Source organism: Scatophagus argus, chromosome 12 (assembly GCF_020382885.2).
Source record: "Scatophagus argus isolate fScaArg1 chromosome 12, fScaArg1.pri, whole genome shotgun sequence".
In the NCBI taxonomy this organism is placed as follows: Eukaryota; Metazoa; Chordata; class Actinopteri; family Scatophagidae; genus Scatophagus; species Scatophagus argus.
Window position 1 is genome coordinate 550,218 of NC_058504.1, and position 19,438 is coordinate 569,655.

At 45.7% G+C, this 19,438-nt stretch overlaps 1 protein-coding gene across 2 annotated transcripts in view; it reads right to left on the bottom strand.

Moving 5' to 3' along the window:
* glra1 (glycine receptor, alpha 1) overlaps positions 1–19,438 on the bottom strand; it is a 69,375-nt gene continuing 49,937 nt past the window's right edge. For both annotated transcript variants that reach the window (XM_046406837.1, XM_046406838.1), the window contains 3 exons: positions 18,853–19,067; positions 15,967–16,113; positions 1–3,566 (listed from right to left, as the gene is read on the bottom strand). In XM_046406837.1, coding sequence (XP_046262793.1) covers positions 3,282–3,566; positions 15,967–16,113; positions 18,853–19,067 — 647 coding nt within the window. In that variant the 3' untranslated portion in view covers positions 1–3,281. The remainder of the gene's footprint in view (positions 3,567–15,966; positions 16,114–18,852; positions 19,068–19,438) is intronic.

Consider the following 19,438-nt stretch of genomic DNA (forward strand, 5'->3'; position numbering starts at 1 on the left):
CCCAAACAGTTTATCAGTGATCAGTACAACGATGTGAGACGGCTCTAAAATGACGACAACACGTACGACACCCAAGCGAAGGGCACCAATCACGAAAAATGGTGGTTGAATAAATGCATGATATGCTCGTAGGTCCTTGCACTTGCATATTCAACCCCCCATATGGCACGAGAAGATATGAGTGTACGCTGCAGAAAATGGACGACTGCTGTTGGCGACGGTGGACAGAAGCTTCTGACTTTGTTCCAGATGCAGCGTCTATGGCACCGAAGGGAAAACAAATCATTGAGTTTCAGTTTTCAGTTGTCATTGTAGCCCTGAGGGGACTAAAGTCAACCAACACAGGAATGCTAACGAGCTAAAGCTGTGCTACGTTTTGGAAAGAGTACGGGTCTTTTCTCCGAACTTTACCTGTGAAAAGACAACAAAGAAAGGGCGTAATTTGACCATCTGGATGTTGCATAAAAATTCTTAGTAAGTAAATTTACTGGTTCTTGTTTGGACTCCATAAAGCAATTAGCTTTATGTGGCTAACCTACAGTATCTGTAGGGATAATTAGCAAACGAACACATCGGGAGAAGTTATCGATTCCTCTGTGTGCTTGTTGAAAAAGAGGTCAGATCCTGTAAAAGTTGATTTCTGTCCACCGTGAAACTGAAAGGCACATCTCATGTCCCTCCAGGCTCTGCTAAAACCGATGGTTCGCATCTTAAATGTCAATAAACTTAGCAAAGACGTGTTTCTGCTGGTACCACGTAATTAAAAAAACAATTAAGTATGCACGGGGATTATGGCCTCGGAAAACTGGAGTTGTGTGAAATGCATAGTTTTACGGATGAAGCGAATTCTGTGGCACTTCCTCGTTAAAGTTCAAACATGTTGGAACGTGAACAGAAGGATGTGCGTGGCGTAGCCCTTCAGATCAGTCTTCCACACATCTTGAAATAACAGCAAGAAGGATCTCTAATCTCATTTAAACAAGAGTAACAACATCAAAATGAAGCAATACAAGAATGTAGAGGGAATATGCAGTAATGATTCATCATAACAGGTCTATATTATAATTCATATTAGTTGTAATTAGAATTTTATTTGGTGTATCTGGAGTTAATCTATCAAACCCAATACTGCATCTGGCAGCCATCTTAAAAAGACAAACAGAAAATGATTGAACCACAACAGCAGCACAAAGACAAAAACACCAAACATGAGAAACAAACAAAAAAAACCCCACATCTTTGGTTTTGCTTCAAAACCAAGTTGGACTGAGATTTTCACTGAAACATTATTTTCATCCTTGTATGTGATGCTCAGGAGTGACAAGTCAAATTAAAACACTGCGCTCTACTTTTACTGTGAAATGAATCGATTCCTCGCTGTGTGTGGGAGTGGGATCTGTTAGCCTAGCTTAGCATAAAAGCTGGAAACATCTGGCCTGGATCTCTCCAACTTTCACAACTACACCTCCCCAACAGCTCGACCAGCGGCCCAATGATGAGCTACACTACAATTATTCAATGTAACAGCAGTAAAGTTAAGCTAGGCTAATCACCTCCTGGCTTCAGCTCTGCACTGAACTGACCGACTTAAAATGTCGAGCTATGTCCCTATCACTTTGAAGTTTGTTTTTAGTAAACAACAGAGGAAAAACGGTGAAGAAAAAATAAGAAACACGCGTGTGTGTTTCAGTTTCTAACTGGCTCCGAGGTTTGGCTGATAAGTTCGACTATACAAAACATTTTTCTGTGCGTTAATCTGCATGCGCCGGAACAGTTTGATCACTTTGTCGTCTCCATCCCCTCCAGCAGTTAGCAGTGAGCCTGACAGACTTGTTCAGTGGTTAGCAGTGAAACAAGAGGTAAAGCTGCGAAAAGGAAGGACAAATCATATTTGCATATACTGATCATTGCATAGAGAAGCCTGGCGCAATGTAAAAGGGTCACCTGATAAATCATCAATCAAACCAACTGAACTGTTAAATGTTCAAATCCTGTCCAACATGGCGATGACAAAATAAATTCCTGTTTTCACACATGATGGAGTTTGCAGCAACGGCTGGTGCATATGAACAAGATGGAAATACAGATAGGTGCTATTATCATTTACTACAGGTGTCCTCTCAGCTGGGAGGGGTGGACAGGGTCACATTAAGGCGGGGGTCAAAGCAAGGAAGCACTAATAAGATGTAAACATATCTGTGGTTCAGTCCCAATGAACACAACAAGGAAAACAAATGCTGCACTTTCCTGTCCAGGATCAAGTCGCTGAAATCAAACTCAGAAACCCAGAAGAAGAAGCCTGTGAGAAGACGTCAGTCCATCCAACGTCGAACCATTTCCCACCTCCTGACGAAAACCGCAAGCAACGTGTTTTACTCGACACGTAAATAAACCAAAAACAATGCAATTTGAGTTAAATGAGCGACAAGTGGGGGAACATCACAGACACGTGAGATATTTTGTCTCAGATTCTTCAGCACTGCTCGTGCGGTGATTGTTTTTTTTTCTTTTGTCCTGTAGAATGACTGACAGCAGCAGCAAAGTGTCGCTGCAGTTCGAGGTGTCGTGGTGTTGGCGGCAGGGCGGCGAGGAAAAAGCTCCGAGGAGTGCTCGCGATACACACTGAAGCAAAATCTGGATAAATAGAATGCGTGACCCTCGCATGGCCTTATTGAATGGAAGCACCGATCCGCCTGCCTTCCCATTTTTTTGGGTGAAAAAAAAATCCCTAATTTCCAGAAGTTCTTTTCCCCCCCATTTATGACAGATATATGAGTATATTACACTGCGGTATGCTCCCCCCACCCCGACCCGACGTCACTTCATATACAGCTACATATCTAAAATCACAACATAGTCTTCTTTCCTTCCGGTCTGTCCACTCCCACACAGTTTGTAGGGTGTGCCGACAGAGTCTGGGTTTACTTTTTCATCTTTTCATTAATATATTGCCACATTCAAATATCATGCATTTCACTGCATTGCTATTGCACTGGTCCGGGGTATTCAGGAGGTGTCAAGAGACGGAATGGGGATGGGATTTGGGCAGGAGGGGAGAGTAAAGGGAAAAGAACGCAATAAATATCTCAAATAATGTCTAATAGGTGTCAGGGAGGGCTGGGAGGATGACTGCCCTCAACCAAAAAGGTAGAGGATGAAGGACAGCGTGGTTCATGTGAGAAAATTGGCGATGGTATCACCTATCTAAGTCATCTTTTTCTTTTTCCATTTCCTTCTCTGCATTCTCCTCTTTGCACTCCTCCTCCTCCTCCGCCTCACAACTACTGCTTGTGGATGTCCTCGCTGCGGATGATCTTGTAAATGATCCAGTAGAAAATGTTAAAAATGAGGAAGACGAGTGGGAAGGCCACGCGGGACACCGTGTCGATGCGCTTGGCCCTGCTGATGAACAGCTTCTTCATCTCCTCGATGCTCTTCTCAGGCGCGGCCGATGCCGGGGCATTGTTGTTGTTGCCCTTGATGGCCATGCCGTCTTTGGCCTGCAGGCAGGCGGGGCCCATGCCGTAGCCAGGGAAGCTGAAGCGACCCTCGCCTGTCTCATCCTCCTGCAACACAGGCCAAGACTCAGGCTGTTAGGAACCAGAGAAAGACGTTACTGTTGGAGGTGTGTGTGTGTGTGTGTGTGTATCTTAGTGAGGATTCAGACATGGAAACAAAATACTGCACATGACATGAAGTGAAAATGAAGGGTGTGTGAAGTAAAGTTGTTTGTTCACATTCCTGATTCAGCTTTAAACTTTATTTCCTGCAGCTCCACAAACACTGATTAGTTTGGATTCCTATAAATCAAACAGCACGAGCTGATGATGATGATGAAGTGCGAGGCAGCGAGACAGAGGACGCCATCTCACTGCCCCTTCACACTGCCCTTTCACACCTGGAGGAACCAAACAACTACATGAGCATGTTGTTCATCGACTACAGCTCCGCCTTTAACACCACCCCCGTCAAGCTGGCCGTAAAGCTAAATGACCTTGGACTCTGCTCTCATCTTTGCAGATGGATCCTGGACTTCCTGAGCACCAGACCTCAGTCTGTGTGCATGGGCAAACACTGCTCCAAACCCATCACCCTGAACATGGGCGCACCTCAGGGATGCATGCTGAGCCCCGTCCTCTACTCCCTTTTCACACATGACTGCGTTCCTATGCAAAATACCAACAAGACTGTGAAGTTTGCAGACGACACCACTGTGATAGCCTATAGGGAGGAGGTGGGGCACCTGGAATGTTGGAGCCATGACAACAACCTAGCCCCAAGCTCCATGAAGACAAAGGAGGTGATCTTGGATTACAGACGGTGGCCCCAGGGCGACCATCAACCCATCAACATCACAGGGGAGACAGTGGAGGTAGTCCGGAGCTTCAGATTCCTGGGAGTGCACATTAGCCAAGACCTGTCATGGACCACCAACACATCTGCAGTGGCCAAGAAGGGTGCCGAGAGGTTCCACTTCCTGGGGACCCTGAAGAAGGCTCAGCTACCACAATAACTGCTGATCAACTTCTGCAAGTACTCCATCGAATCCGTCATCATGTACTGCATAACAGCTCGGTACTCCAGTTGCTCCTTGGACAATAAGAAGGCCCTCCACGCATCATCAAAACTGCCCAGTGGATCAGTGGCACCCAGCTACCCGACACTAGAGGAGGTACACCACCCACGGTGTGCAGGCAGAGCAGAAAACACACTGAAGGACCACACCCACCCAGATCACAGACTCTTCACTCTGCTGCCATCCGGGAAGCGCTATAGGACTACACGCACCCGGACAACGCGACTTAAGAACAGTTTCTACCCCGCCGCCATCAGACTTTTGAGCTCTCTGTCCCACCTTTCCCCTCCTCACTATCCCAGGAACTGCTGCACCCGCCATGTCCACCCTGGGCACACACATTCAACGCTTTAACCCCAGCACTCATGGGTCTTGTGCAACGGTCACTGTTAATGGTCTACCTCTACTGCTACATTTCACCTCATTGTATACCAGCACTACTCTGCTGTGCAATACTCTGTCGTATTGTACTGTTGCGCAATAATATTACTGTCGTGCAATACCACTGCCTTATCTATTTATTTCGTGCAACTTTTTGCACATTTTTCTTAGCTACAGCTGTCTGTTTTATATTTTTTAGCTGTATATATTGTTGTACATTTTAGAAACTTTATTCTCTTTAACTGCTCTCATCTACTGCTTCTGGGGCAGCCGTGGCCTAGAGGTTGGAGAAACGGCTTGTGATCGGAGGGTCACCGGTTCGATTCCCCCACCGGACGGGCAGGAAAAATTTGGGTGTGGTGGAGCGATTAATGCAGAAAAAAAATGCTCTGAATGCCCCCCCCCCCTCCATTAGCTGGCTGATGTGCCCTTGAGCAAGGCACTTAACCCCCCCCCCAATATGCTCCCCGGGCGCTTGGTGCTGCCCACTGCTCCTGTGTGTGTTTCACTGCATGTAATTTGCCGGGTGTTGCATGTGTGTGTTCAACTAAGGATGGGTCAAATACAGAAGAATTCAGTGTGTGTATGTAAAAATATATATACTGTCAATAAAGCTGATTCTTCTTCTTACTCATCCGGTGGCCTGCTCCGAACATGTCAGTGTACTTGTATAGTGACAATAAAGACTTCTGCTTTTACTCTACTTCTACTTCTACAATGAGTGATTCAGTTTGTTCTGAGTAAATTAGATCTAAATGTGCATATTTCAGGAATACCCTGACTTTGTTCTTTGCTGTCTCTCTGGGAATTCGATGAAGAAAACAACACACTCTAACCCAAACATTAGTTTCGGTTCTGCCTGTTGGACTGGTATAGGACATATTTGGCCTAACTTAGCACAAAGACTGGGTAGAAACAGCTAATCTCCAGCAAAAAAGGAAATACAGGAAATAAACCTAACAGCTAAAGCTAACAGCTCGTTAAATCAAAATGTCTTCCGATTTTCTGTTTCAACAGCTATTAGATACGCAAGACACAAGTGTAAATAACACATTACATCTGTTGTCAGTCAAAAGAAATAAATCGCAACAGATCAGAAGCTACTGCAACAACCACCGAAACATTTAAAGAGAGCAGAGATGCCACATATTCCATTTGAGTGCTGCTATCTAATTCTGATGACATCATTTGGAGCCAGAGTCTGTGCAGTACTAATCAGGAGGTGGAGCCATGGTATAGAGTTTCCACCCTCCTGATAGAGTCACATGGGTGTTGGCCCCCCTTTTTTTGATAGCATCAATAACTAATTAAAACCAAACCAATCGGAGAAATGAACTTTTGAACAAACATCAGTGTGATAAGAACTACCTAAAATGACAGAAACCATCTTTGGGAAAAATTTATTTCACATGTACTTTGTGCTACTTAGAATTTAGTTTAGCCCATGTCCCATCTGCTAACGTGGAGGGGGAGGGGCTTATGAGCTGTACTGCAGCCAGCCACCAGGGGGAGCTCTCATGTCATGCACTGAAGCAGTTATTTGAGCTGAGAAGATCGTGGCATCTCAGTTGACTCGCAAGCACAAACTACTGTATGGGAGAGAATTTTAAATGTATGAAGAGAAAAACAAACTGCAAAGAGCTTCGAGCTGATCCGTCTTTAGTCGTCCTTTCACCACCCACCCATTTGTTGTACCTGCTCGGCGTGGTGGCTGTGTGCACCTGGACAGGTGGGGTCACACAGGAGGAGAACACGGTGGATTCATAAATGAGCTGTTATCTTGCAGCTGGTATCTCCCCTTTGTAAAAGTCAGCGACACAAGCTGAAGCTGAACGGCGAGCAAGTTTATCTCACCCGTCAAAGTGAGTGAGGGGGTGAGTTGGGGGAGCACGAATGGATTGGATTGACTGACGTGCGCCGCACTCAAGGTTATGGCGTGTGCGTGACGTTTTCACTGAGACCTGCTGAGATATTGGAGGTCCTATCTGAACCGTCACCCTGCCTTTTCATTATGGGAGACACAATGACTTCCTTATCTGGTTTAGAGACTCCAACACAAACACCACAATGGATTTGTGTGTGTGTGTGTGTGTGTGTGTGTGTGTGTGTTCCTGAGCGCCCTTCAAAGTTAAAACAACATCCGTGAAATTAAAAATTATCTGACTAGAAGATGATTAGGACTCCTCTTTGTTTGGATTCACATTTTTGATAAAAAACAGACGATGTCAAAAATGTCACGCATGAATGCAGCTCATGTTCCCTCTGGGCCGCTGTGGGAAGCTGGCAGCAGCCTATCAGCGAGAAATCTTTTCGGTGCATTGTGGGTAAAAAAGGGGGGGGGGGCATTTTGAGACCAGAAAACAAGCAGGAACGCAGCCTGCAGCAGGAGGAGGAGGAGGAACTGTTGGCAGCGCGAGACCTTAACGACTGACGCAAAACCTCTGCAGCAACAACAAATCATCTCAGCTCAGCTCTCTGCTGCTGGTCGAGTTTCCAACAGTGGGGAAAGAAGCAAAATAAATGATCAACAAACCAATCAATCAATATCAGTCATTAAAATGACTGAAAAATGTTCCTAAAAATCAGATCAAATGGACCACAGGGAAATTTCTTACTTTTATGTGCATGCATGTGCGTGTGGAGTGTGTGCTGGTATGTCCGGCATTCGTACGTGTGCGTGTGTCTACAGATGCATGTGTGTGTGTGTGTCTGACCACCAGGTAGCGATCCATTTTTAGCACCCCATGTCCTCGTTCTGTCCTTGAATGCACACCAACCTATCTATTACTGTTAATACATGTGCGCGCGCACACACACACACATTAGCCACCATGCTAGCCGACCTCTGGCTGTCCTTCGTTGACGCTGCTAAACTATTACAGATGCACTGCTTTATTCTCCCTGCCATGTGATTAATGTGGAGGGTGAAGGGACGTGAGGAGGAGACGCAATGAGGAGTACAATGCAGGGAGGAGGATGAGGAAGTGCGTTGAAGAAAGGAAAGAGAGGAGGAAGAGAAGGAGAACAGTCAAGGAGGAACAAGGAAGCCATGCTGCCTGACAGACTCTGTTCAGGGAAAAGAAGCATGTCAGAAAACCGAATGAAAGGCTCAGATGATTCATTACATTGAGGACTGGAGAGACAGTATATGGACAAAAGTATTGGGACACTTGACTGATACACCAGCAGGGACGTCTCATTCTAAACACACAGACAGCTTTGCAGCTCAAACCCTGAACAACGGCCCCATGAAGAGGGGTGTCTGGATACTTCTGTCTGTATAGTGTATCATCCATAACTGGGACAACTGAAGGTGCTTTTGAAGGAACAGCTGCACCATTGATTTTGCATTTTTATGCTGTTTATTCATGATGATTTACATAAAAGGAAAGTGAAACAGAGAAGGAAAAGACAGAAGAAAGAAAGAAGAAATCCTGACAGAAGGAGAAATTATGAAGCAGAGAAAAGGAAAACAGAAGAGGATGGAAAAGAGACAGAGAGCAAACATTATTTAAAAAGTGAAAGTAAAGAAATATGGAAGAAAGGGGGAAGAAGAGGAGAAGAAGAAAGCAGGAGGTGCGCTCAGCCCACTCATCCATCATGCTTTCCCGTCTCGATTGAAGCGCTAATGTCTCTGCCTCTGCCGACGAGATTAATCGAGCAGATTAGCAGGAAGCAGACAAGCAAACTGCATCGGGCTGCTATCCTCCACCATCTCCTCTGCAAATATTACCCTGAGATACCTGTTTTAGAGACCCACATTTGCATGAAACACGATTCAGAGAGGTGTCGGCCTCAACTAACGCCGGCATCAGTCTCCCCTGAAGGAGGCCAGAGGAGGAATTCCTCGCCTCGATTTATGACCCCCCCCCCCCACTTGAAGCAATTCTGGCCGAGCAGCGGGGGAAGGAAATATATTAGAAATTTGCCTTTGCTGATCCATTTTCCGGTGGATTCATCTCAAACCTCCCCCCGCTCTTTTCCCGTTCTCCCCTCTGCCTCTCTCCTCCATCAAGGCCATTTGACGTTCTGTAGGATGTTTCAGTATCGATATGTCGACAGTCAGATTCTGATAGATGTGAATTTAAAAATCTTCTCTTCGGTCTGTGCCCGACCTAAAAAGATATTTTAAAAAAAGAGTTTTGCTTGACTGGGCCAGTCGGCCTGTGAAGCTTTTGTCATTCACTAATCAGAAATTCTGCATACAGTTGGACAGAAACGAGTTGTGGCAGCCATTTTTCGGTGAAGTAATAATCGACGAGCCGCCCGTCCATCCCTGCTCTCTTTTCTCCCTCGCTGTTCTGTTTGTTTCCCCTGGTTGCCTTAAATCCTGCTGTGTTAATGTCTCCTGCTCATCAACGCGCTGACCTGGAATCATCTTCATCCACATGATGTGCTGCTCCTTCTCATCTTTCTCTTTCAGCTTTTGATCTGACGTTTGAGCAAAGCCACCTTTGGCTTCATGCATTAAATCTGATGTTTAAATGTCAGTTAGGGTCGACTTCACGGCTTAATGTGGGGTTAAATTGAGCCTTTGGTGTCAGATGGGCCCAATGAAAACAACGTCCTTCATGCTGAGTCTGAATCAGCTAAAACCACAGCTTTAATGAGCAGTTTGTAATTCAGTTTCTGTTGACAGATCCTATCATTTAAATCTCACTCTAATGCAAATGTTTAACTCCATTTTCTAAAATAGTTCAGTCCTTTCCTAAAGCAGCTGCTCAATCTAAGTTTTCCAAGTTGGAGAAAATATTGTTAGAGACTATTTTCAGATGAATAGTGTTTTCTCAGTGCGTGCTTCATGACGAAATCTAAAACCCAGTGGAAAAGACTTGAAGTGAGTCCAAAAGGTGAACCCTTTAGTGGCGTAAAACATGGAGAGCCTGGTCAGAGTCAGTCTGAAGGTCGAGTTCAGCCTGCGGAGATCCCTGATCAGCCTCCTAATCCCCCACACTCTCTGAGCCAGCCAGCAGCATGTGGAGCTTCCCCCCGCCGAATGCCTAATCACAGCTAATGAGCTGATTACAGCCGATCAATCAGGAAGTCGGCTGCCCTGATAAGGAGCTGTCATTGTTAAACAGCGGGATGTCATCTGCAGTCATGGGGGGGGGCTGCTGGGGGGGCAGCCGGAGGCTCCGTGGCCTCTCTCGTTTCTGTCCTCGTGTTGCTGAAGTGACAGAGGACAGTCGTCAGGCTTTGGTCGCTCGCCTCCTTCAGGCCAAATGAAACACGCTTTCATGTACTTCTGTGATACTGGAAGGGTTTTCTCATGTAGGCCGCTTATTTCTGATGCATCCGACATGACTTTATCCAGAAGGGATAAATGCTCACAAATGATTTATTTCATGAAGTCTTGATCTAAAAATCTGCATTCTGCTCCTTCAGAAGCAGCAGCAGCGAGGACACAGTGAAGACAGTCCTGACTGAGACGGAGGCGAGAGGCGGTAATGTTCCACTTCCCTTTGATTCCTAAAGACGCTCTCTCTTTTTCAGTCTGGAGAGCTCGTCTGTGTTAAACAAGCCGGCTGCTGCCAGGCGGCCTCTCCTTCAAGGATGAGTGGCGCTATTGATCTGATCCCTCTGCAGTAGTTTCTCTCCCCCAGCAGGGGGGGGTGTCGCTCCACTCTTTAGCCCCCCCCTTCCCCCCTCCTCTCCCAGGGCTGCGGTACCTGTCTATTTGATGCCCTCTCGCTCGGTCGTCCTAATTAGACAGCCTTCTGAAGCAGGCAGCCTCAGTCCGATCTGGACTATCAGTGTCACTAATGAATCAATAAATGCATCAGGGTGGAAACCACAGAAATCAGCACAACTGGGACTAACACAAACGCTGCTGCAGCTACCTGCACTGCAACGACAGAGAGAGAAGGCGCAGCTCTGTGTTCATTTCAGAGCAGAGACGGTGGGACCGCAGAGCTCTGAAGTTCAGCCAGCACTCAGATCAAACAGATGATCCTCTGAACAGCTTGACTTTTCTTCCAGGAATCTCAGGATCCACTTGGACATCCTGCTACTTCCCTCTCAGTGTGGTGCAGTGCCCTGACCGGATGACATGCAGCGGATTACAGAACACTCATTACAACAGTAAGAGACTTGAGACTTGACTTGGACTTGCAGAAAACGACCCGTGAGCCACAAAACCCTTCAGTCAGGCATTAGAGCATCACAGCTGTAGTCACAGTCAACAAATCCCTGCGGGGACGCACTGCTCTGATCCATGACGTCCTGCCACGCTGACACAAGTGCTGTACGAAAATTAAAGACGCGTTGGTGCAAACAAAGTCCTCGCTGGTGCTGGTGGTTGTAATGGCTCGTTGTATTTAAACACAATCCTGACAAACATAAATTCAACAGAGCACCAAAGATCTGGGCCGAGCTGCACGTGAACCTGGACCTTGTGTCGGTATGGGACTCATGTTCTCATCAATGACAGCAAGCTATCAAGCTTGTCTTGCTGACAGTGAGACTGTGACTTCACCAGAAAAGATTATGGGGACAAGATTTTTATCAATAATCACTTAAATGCTCGCCGTCTCTCTCAGTTCGCAGTGCATCTATGTGTTACCTGATGTACCTGCAGCCCTGTGGCTCTTTGGTCTGGTGGAACACGGATCTGAATGTTGAAGAACTTTATATGCTATATGGACAGAAGTATTGGGCCAGCTGACCATCACACCAACAGGGACTTTAATGACGTCTCATTGTAAACACACAGACAGCTTTGCAGCTCTAACAGCTTCCACTCTTCTGTGAAGGCTTTCCACAACATGTTGGAGTGTTTCTGTGGGAATTTGTGCCCATTCATGCAGTAGAGCATTTGTGAGGTCACACACTGATGTTGGACCAAAAGGCCTGGCTCACAGTCTCAAAGTAGGAAGCATAGCATTGTCCAAAATGTCTTGGTGTGCTGAAGCATTAAGATTTCCCTTCACTGGAAGTCAGGGGCCGAGTCCAAAGCCTGAGAAACAGGTCCATACCACACCTGGATTCATAAATAAAGAGGCCTATTCCAGTACTTTTGCCTGTATAGGGTGCCTCGTCGGCTAAATGAATATAATGTAAAAGGCTGGATTGGATTTAGGCAACTAAAACACAAAGATTATGTTTACAGCTGCAGGTGCTGACAGATCTGTATTTTTCTACTTCTTGCACAGACACTGGATGTTGGCCCTGGTTGTACATTTGCAGCTGACAGTAATTCCTCTGATACTGGGTTCTGGATACTGGATCTGCTGGATGCCGGTAACAGAGACTGTTTCCCTGTTGCAGTTCCTCGTGTTCCCGGCCGACAGCAGCACCTCGGCCGCTCTGCGGGGTCGTTAGCGGTGACAGTTTCCTCTGCGGCGAGCTGAAACCTGACTGATATGCCTCTCCGAGTCGTAATGGAGAGCTGTGGATCACATTAGGCTCACATTAGCAGGACTGGCCGGAGAGGTTAATTAACGATGTGTGACTGCCTCTCTCTTTCACCGAGTGTCGGTGAGGTTTCACCACAGCCGAGAGGTTGGGATTAATGGCGATGATCTCATTGGGGGTGCTCACACTTTTAATAATGAATCTTAAGCTTCAGATTTTTATTGTACTTGAATTAAAGTAAAAAAGGCCCAGGGAGCCAAGTTTAAAACAGCTTTACACCTTCTGAATGATTCCTACATTTAAACAAATTATGCAACCCTGTCGGCAAAATCCTGCTTCACATGCAAATACCTCCCATTCCTCTGAGTGTTTTCTGAGTGTCCTCAGAAGTCCTTTTACTGCTCCTCACATTTTCTGCTGGGAAAAGAAAAGCTCCTTAACGAGTCGTGTCTGAGCACCAGCAGTGGAACGTTAAAGTACGCGTTCCTCCATTCTTATCCTTCTTTACTCTTCGGACCCCGACTCTTCAGGGGGACATCCTGTCCTTCTTACAGCCTTGCTTGGAATGGATGTAGTGACCGGTTACATTTCAAACTGTGATTGGTTTTGATTCCAAAACGTGATCAGATCATGAAATGCTACACGTCTTCTGAGTAACTTTCATGCTAAGCTAGCTGTGTGCCGACTGTAGCCTACGACGCAAAGCACTACTTCCCGTTTGGTTTTAATCTAATATGAAAATGAGATGAAAGGCGGTTGATTTGTTGGCCCTGCAGTTTTCTGGGAACACTGGAGGAGCATATCTCGACTTGTGTTTTTTTGTGCTGTACTTAATCCCCGAAATACGCCGTTTGCGTTCGTCTCGTTCCCCTGACGCGAAGCTTTAAGTGTTTTCACGCTTCATTAGAGGACGTTTCCTCCTTCAGTAACCTGTCTGTCATTCGGCTGACGGTGCTGTGAGTATTTTTATTTCTTCTCCGTGTGTGAAAAGGCAGAAGTAACTGTCTGAGTGTGTGTTCACATACACAAATGCAACACCAACCAAAGCCCAGCTTTAGTCCTGAACATTAACAGCACATGCTGATATGTACCCAACCTTCGCTGTTTTTAAACAGGAACAGGAATTCTGTCACCGGGTGGATTTTTTAGCCGAACAGACGAGCTCCTTCATCAACACAACTCAAGTTACATAACGGCCGATGGCCTAAATTCACCTCCTGCTTTCGTCCTCTGAGCAGAAACAAATGAACCGTGTTTGGTGTGCCAGATGTGGGTCAATCCTGAGCCAGCGGTGGTCCTGCTCTCTCCTCCTGCTGCCGGGGCGAGGGACAGGCTTTAATGCGTGATTCACCTGAAAGTGTGGCGGCAGCTGGACTGCTAATCTACCCCTTCACCTGCCACCACGACTCAGGGGATTACTACAACAGCTTTACAGTCCTCCTCAAACTTCCTCATTTATTTTCCCATCGCTGCTTTTATTTTACAGGAAACATAGGACACATCGTGATTCGTTTTCATCCTTTAATTTGGATAATTAAAGAATAATTAAAGATTTTGGTCCCGACCTGCTCTAAAAGTGTCATGAGGTAACTTTGGTTGAATTGAACTGTTTGCATTGCATTGGATTGGTGGCAGCGGTGCCATCTCAGATTTAATGTTACCACAGAATATTCTATTCAGTCCATTTCTGGAGTCAAAGTGTCGTTACTGCTGCTCAGAATTCACTGCATTATAAAGGAAGTAAAGTAAAGCCTGCTCCGTCCAGTGTGTGCTGCAGCACTTATTTGATGGGATTAAAAGATGTATTTCTAAAAGAACTCTGAGCTGCAACAGCAGCTTCATTAAAATGTTGATTTGGAAGGAAACAAACATTTAAAACAACACGTTGCAAAGCAAACGTTCTAAGTTTCCAAAAATAAATGCCAGTACTCACTCAAACGCAGTCTGCCTCGGCTCAGTTGTTTAAAATGGTGGTTGCAAGAAGATGACAAAAGTTATGAAGAAATGTATTCGTTTGATTTTATATGATTATTGATTTTCCTTTTTTTCAAATCTGTGTTGATCTTTGATTGTTGAATTTTTTTTGATAAAATGATAAAATCCAAGTTTTTATCCAACAGATGAGGCTCAAAAGTCAAGAAAATCTCATCACACCATTCAAGTCACTGTGAAGCTGGAAAAATGGGAAACATTTGCTAGTTTCAGCATCTCACGCGTTTCAGCGTCTCGTCTGTGAATTAAATTTTCATGAATTCGCCTCCAACCTCCGCCTGATCGGGACTCCGCCCACAAAATAAAACAACTGAATCCAGACCTGCCACGACATCCTCACTTTGCAGCGCCAACGTCACCTCACCCGGCTTGTGAGGACACGAGGTCCTTGCGAATACAGGAACACACACAGCCAGGACACACAGTTTACTGCAGGCTCGTCGATGCGTTTCCTGTGGCCGTTTGTGCTTTGTTGGCCTCCACCCACACAAACACACAAACCACCAGCACTTCAGTGTTCCCTGTGGGCCTGACAGCTTTTACTCCTCACTCAATACAGCAGCCTGAGGCCGCTGAATCCGACTGGACGGACAGAACTGCCGGATTAAATGCTTCGGAGACAAAGCCAGTGAAAGAAAGAACTCTGATGTCTCAACAATCCTCCAGGGAAAAACTGACGCGGCACTTTGTCATTTTTACTAAACATATCCAAAGTTTGGAGAAATAAAACAAACGGACCAGGGCTGCTCTTCATCTTCATTTCATCAGAAGCAGTCAGACAGTTAATAAAAAGAAAAAGGTGGATGGAGGTGGCACCGATTGTTGAGGTTTCTAATCGCTGCTGTGGCCAAGTTAGCGGCTTAAAGCACAGTTCAAAGACACAAACATTCACAAACACAAAACGCCTCCTGCTGTTTGCTAAGAAAAAGGGTTATCACATTTTGAGCAGATAAACATCACCACAAGCTTCCTCTTTCTTTCCCAAACTTCATTCAGATGTTATTTTTTCAGAGCGGTCTAAGGACCAAGGACTCCACGCTGCTCGTTTCCCTCGTCCTCTGGCCTGCGAGTCCATCACGAGCCTCCTTGAACCTCTGTTTGCTCCTCCCATGAAACACAGACGCCCCGCCAGCGATGAGCAGCACACACACACATTATCACATGGACTTTCCTCAGGGCTCGAGGACGGACGAACGCAGGACTGCATTCTGGTTCTACGGTCACCTCAACAACCCAACAAGCTCAAGTGTTTTATTCTGTTTAAAGCACAAGGTGCTCAGCAGCAGAGGGTTTGCTGCTACTCATCCCTTAAAAAACACATTTTGTTCTACTTTCAGACTTTTTCTTTCTGTTCTGTTTGGACAGCAGAGACAACAACTACTGGACTGTTGGTTTTTCTGGTTACTTTTTGTTCTTGTTGTTTGAAGGATTTAAGAGACTGAAATGGAAGTTTGTGGCTCAGTCAAGTTTGATTCCCAAATCATTTTGGGATTGAGAACAAATGAGCCTCCTGAGTTCGTGTGTTCTTTAAAAAACATTTCATTTTGTTACTGAGAATCTGGTTTGCCACGTGAATCAGAAACCCTTCGACTGAGCTCTCTGTGGAATGTAAATGTGGATGAAAAATGTTTGATTCCCGCACAGACGTGACCGAGCGTGTTCACCTTCATGTGTCGTCGCCTCCGTCTGAAGCGCAGCAGCTCCTTGTGCTGGCGGGCGATGAAGTTGACGGCGGCGTACTCGAGCAGGGCCGAGAACACGAACAGCAGACATACGGCCATCCAGATATCGATGGCTTTGACGTAGGACACCTGAGGGGGGGCAAAGTGTGAAAGATGTTCAGAGTTTGACTTTCATCACCCGCCGGATCATTCCTCAAGTGACAACCTCATTTATGTGTCATGTTTTGCGTTGTCTCCTTCCCATCTTTTTGACTGCTAAACGTCCACTTAGCAGTCAATGAATAAAGACACTTGGACTTGGTCACAGATTCTTGACTTCTGAAGAACTGAAGAAGCCGAAATGTCTTCAACATCTACGACCGAGTCCAGCTGCCTTTACTCGGCTCTAGGACCTGGACAACTGAGAGTCTTCACAGACAGGATTGCTAATTCGTCTCACCTGTCCCTTCCTCATCACCTCCAGGAGAAAGTAAATATGTGATTCAAGAAAGTGCAACTGATTTGACATGTGAAGAAAAGTGTTTTCTTCAGCTTTAAAAGATGGAGGAGTTCACATCTGATCGATCCTCTGGTCGCCATCTGACCAGGTTTTCAAACTGATAACCTACAAGTGGGCTTCTTTTAACCTCAACTATCGCAAAAGACGCCCACAGACCACACTATCATGGCGGACTAAACCCTGATACAAGCATGATTACTCAATCATTTATACTCACCGTCTGCAGGAGCAAAGTGAATGAGTGAGTGAGCCTGAATCAATATTCCATATTTTGAAAAAGATTCCAATAATGTCTGAATGGTTCAGTGTTTCCATTTCATTCGCAATTCATCAAAAATCTATTTGTGCTTCAGAATTCAGTTCCGTTTTCAGGTTTTACTTCCGAACCAGCAGCCCGCCTGCCGAGGCAGACTCGCCTGAAGAGAAACTTCAGACTTCCTAACCCTCACGCTTCGCCTCCACTGCAACCAGTTGGACGTTAAAGCTTTGCTGGGAAGGGGGTTCTTGTGTGATTTCGTGAAGCTGTGTGCACATTAGTAGACTGAAGAGATGAAACACAGAGCCGGATGGACAAAATGGAGTGATGGATGATGGACACGGACAGGACTGCTCTTACAATCTGGGCTAAATGAGGTCTGCTTGGATCGCTGTCTGATTGCTATCAGCCCGTCGAGTTACAACCCTCCACCTCCACGTGCAATTACTGAGAGGCTGATCCCAGATCTGCCACACAGAGTGAAAACCCAATCACACTCCGACTTCAGAGCAGTGATCTGATCCCCCGCCCTCCTCAGAGCCGCTGAGAGCCACTGAGGCCTGAACGGCGAACCGGTTCACTTGGTTTGACGGTCATCCAGGCAGAGGAAGAGAGGAAGACAATTCTCATGTTAGCTCACTAAACTGTTCTTTTATTTAATATTTACAAAATAATATAAGTCAAACGTGGAACTGAAACCACACGTTTGGACCCTGTGATGACCCTTCAGAATCTTCTCAGTTCTGGTTTTGTCCGAAACTGACGGCTGATGTTGTGTGAGAAAACAGGTCAGCTGACAGATAACACTGAATTACGTTCACGTGACAGCGCCCGATTGGCAGCTTCAGGAGGAGGGATTCACGAGCGAACGACGCCACAGACCTGGTTCTCTTCTCTGACCTGGTTGACCTGGTTGAGGTCTTTCCTCCTGCCTTCTCCTCTGTCCTTGCCTCCTTACCTCAGCTCGCTTCCCGTCTGGTGCAGCCTCCCTCTGTGGCATGTGAGAAGAGCCGAATGTTCAGCTGTGTGTGTCTGCTATCAACCACACACACAACCACACACTCAGGTGTGTGGTTGTGTGTGTGTGTGTGTGTGTGTGTTGGGGATTGCAGCTCTCCTGGACATAATTATACAATCTGAATAGCTCACACCAAGTCTGACTGTTTTTTTCCCCTTTAATCTGAAAATCCCAGAAAAGGTTTTTTGGAAGTTATTTTTCTTGCATCTGTTAAATTCCTCTTTCTGTCTCATTTTCTCTCTCTCTTTCATTCCTCCATCTCTCTGACTCTTTTCCTTTCCTCTCCACTGAAAAACAGTGAAAGGGACATTTGCTACTCCCCCGCAACAGCTTAGCCTAGCTTAGCATAAAGACTGGCAGCAGGGCTAAACAGCTAGCCTGGCTCTTGTGGTACCTATAAAAAGTTTTCACTCCCTTGGATGTTTTCCTTTTTTATTGCTTTTATAAACGGAATCATCATGACTATAAAACTCTTAAATGTCAAAACAGATTTCTTCAAAGCAACTAATTAAAAATATATCATGTAAACTAAATGACAGCATCAATATTCAACCCGTTCAAAGTGACTGACATAATTGAGAGGTCCAGCCAGCTGGTGCGCGTAGTCTCACAGTTAGCGAAATGGAGAACACCTGAGTGCAGTGAACGTGTCTGAAGTGACTGCACTATAAAGACGCCACAGTCTGGAAGGTCCAGTCACTGCTTAATCAGCATTCCTGCTTACAGTTACACCACTGAAAATATTTCAAGTGATCTCCATTTAGCTAACTGTGAGGCTACGAGCACCAGCTGGACTTCTGCTGAATTAGGTCAGAATGACATTTCGCTCTACTGTAATACTTTGTTTGCAGAGGATGACAATAAAGTTTATTTGAACTTGAATATATTTTTAATTGATTGACATTAATTGATAAAAATCTGTTTTCATCTTGACATTAAAGAGTTAAAGCCATAAAAGCATCCAAGGGGGTAAATACTTTTTTAGGCATCGTACAAACGGTCTTCCTGATTCGCTGATCAGTGATACAATACCATTTTTCTGTTACATTTTTTAGCATTTTTCAGTACCGGAGGATGCACTTGATTCGTCCTCACCTTGGGCAGGGAGGCTCTGGAACCGGAGCTCTGCGTGGTCATGGTCAGCACGGTGGTGATGCCCAGACCCACCCGGGCGGGCGCAGCATCCATGTTGATCCAGAAGGACACCCAGGACAGGATGACGATGAGCAGGGAGGGGATGTACATCTGGATCAGGTAGTAGCCCATCTGACGCTCCAGATGGAAACGAGCCTCGATGCAGGTGAATTTACCTGAAGGAGTAGGAAGAAGAGATTTGATTGAAGGAAACGAGAGGAAGATGGAAAGAAAAGCTCCAAAGAAAAAGAAAGAAGAAGCAAAGAGCCAGAGAGGGACTGAAGACAAAGTTGACAGCTTTGAGACAAAATGTTGTCTTCCGACAGCTGAAGTGCGACTCATAAGAAAGACAAACGATCAAACCAAACGTGTTAAACATTCAGAAACAAACAGCTGGAGTTCATGAGTTTCCTGAGTGTGGACGCCTGAGACAAGCTGCAGTTTAGTGATTTCCTGTTTTATTTTGTAGGTTTCACATTGCTTTCCTTCCTGTCTTGTGACTGACTTGATTGACCTGCCTGTCCTCCCAGGTGCGTTTGGTCTTTAG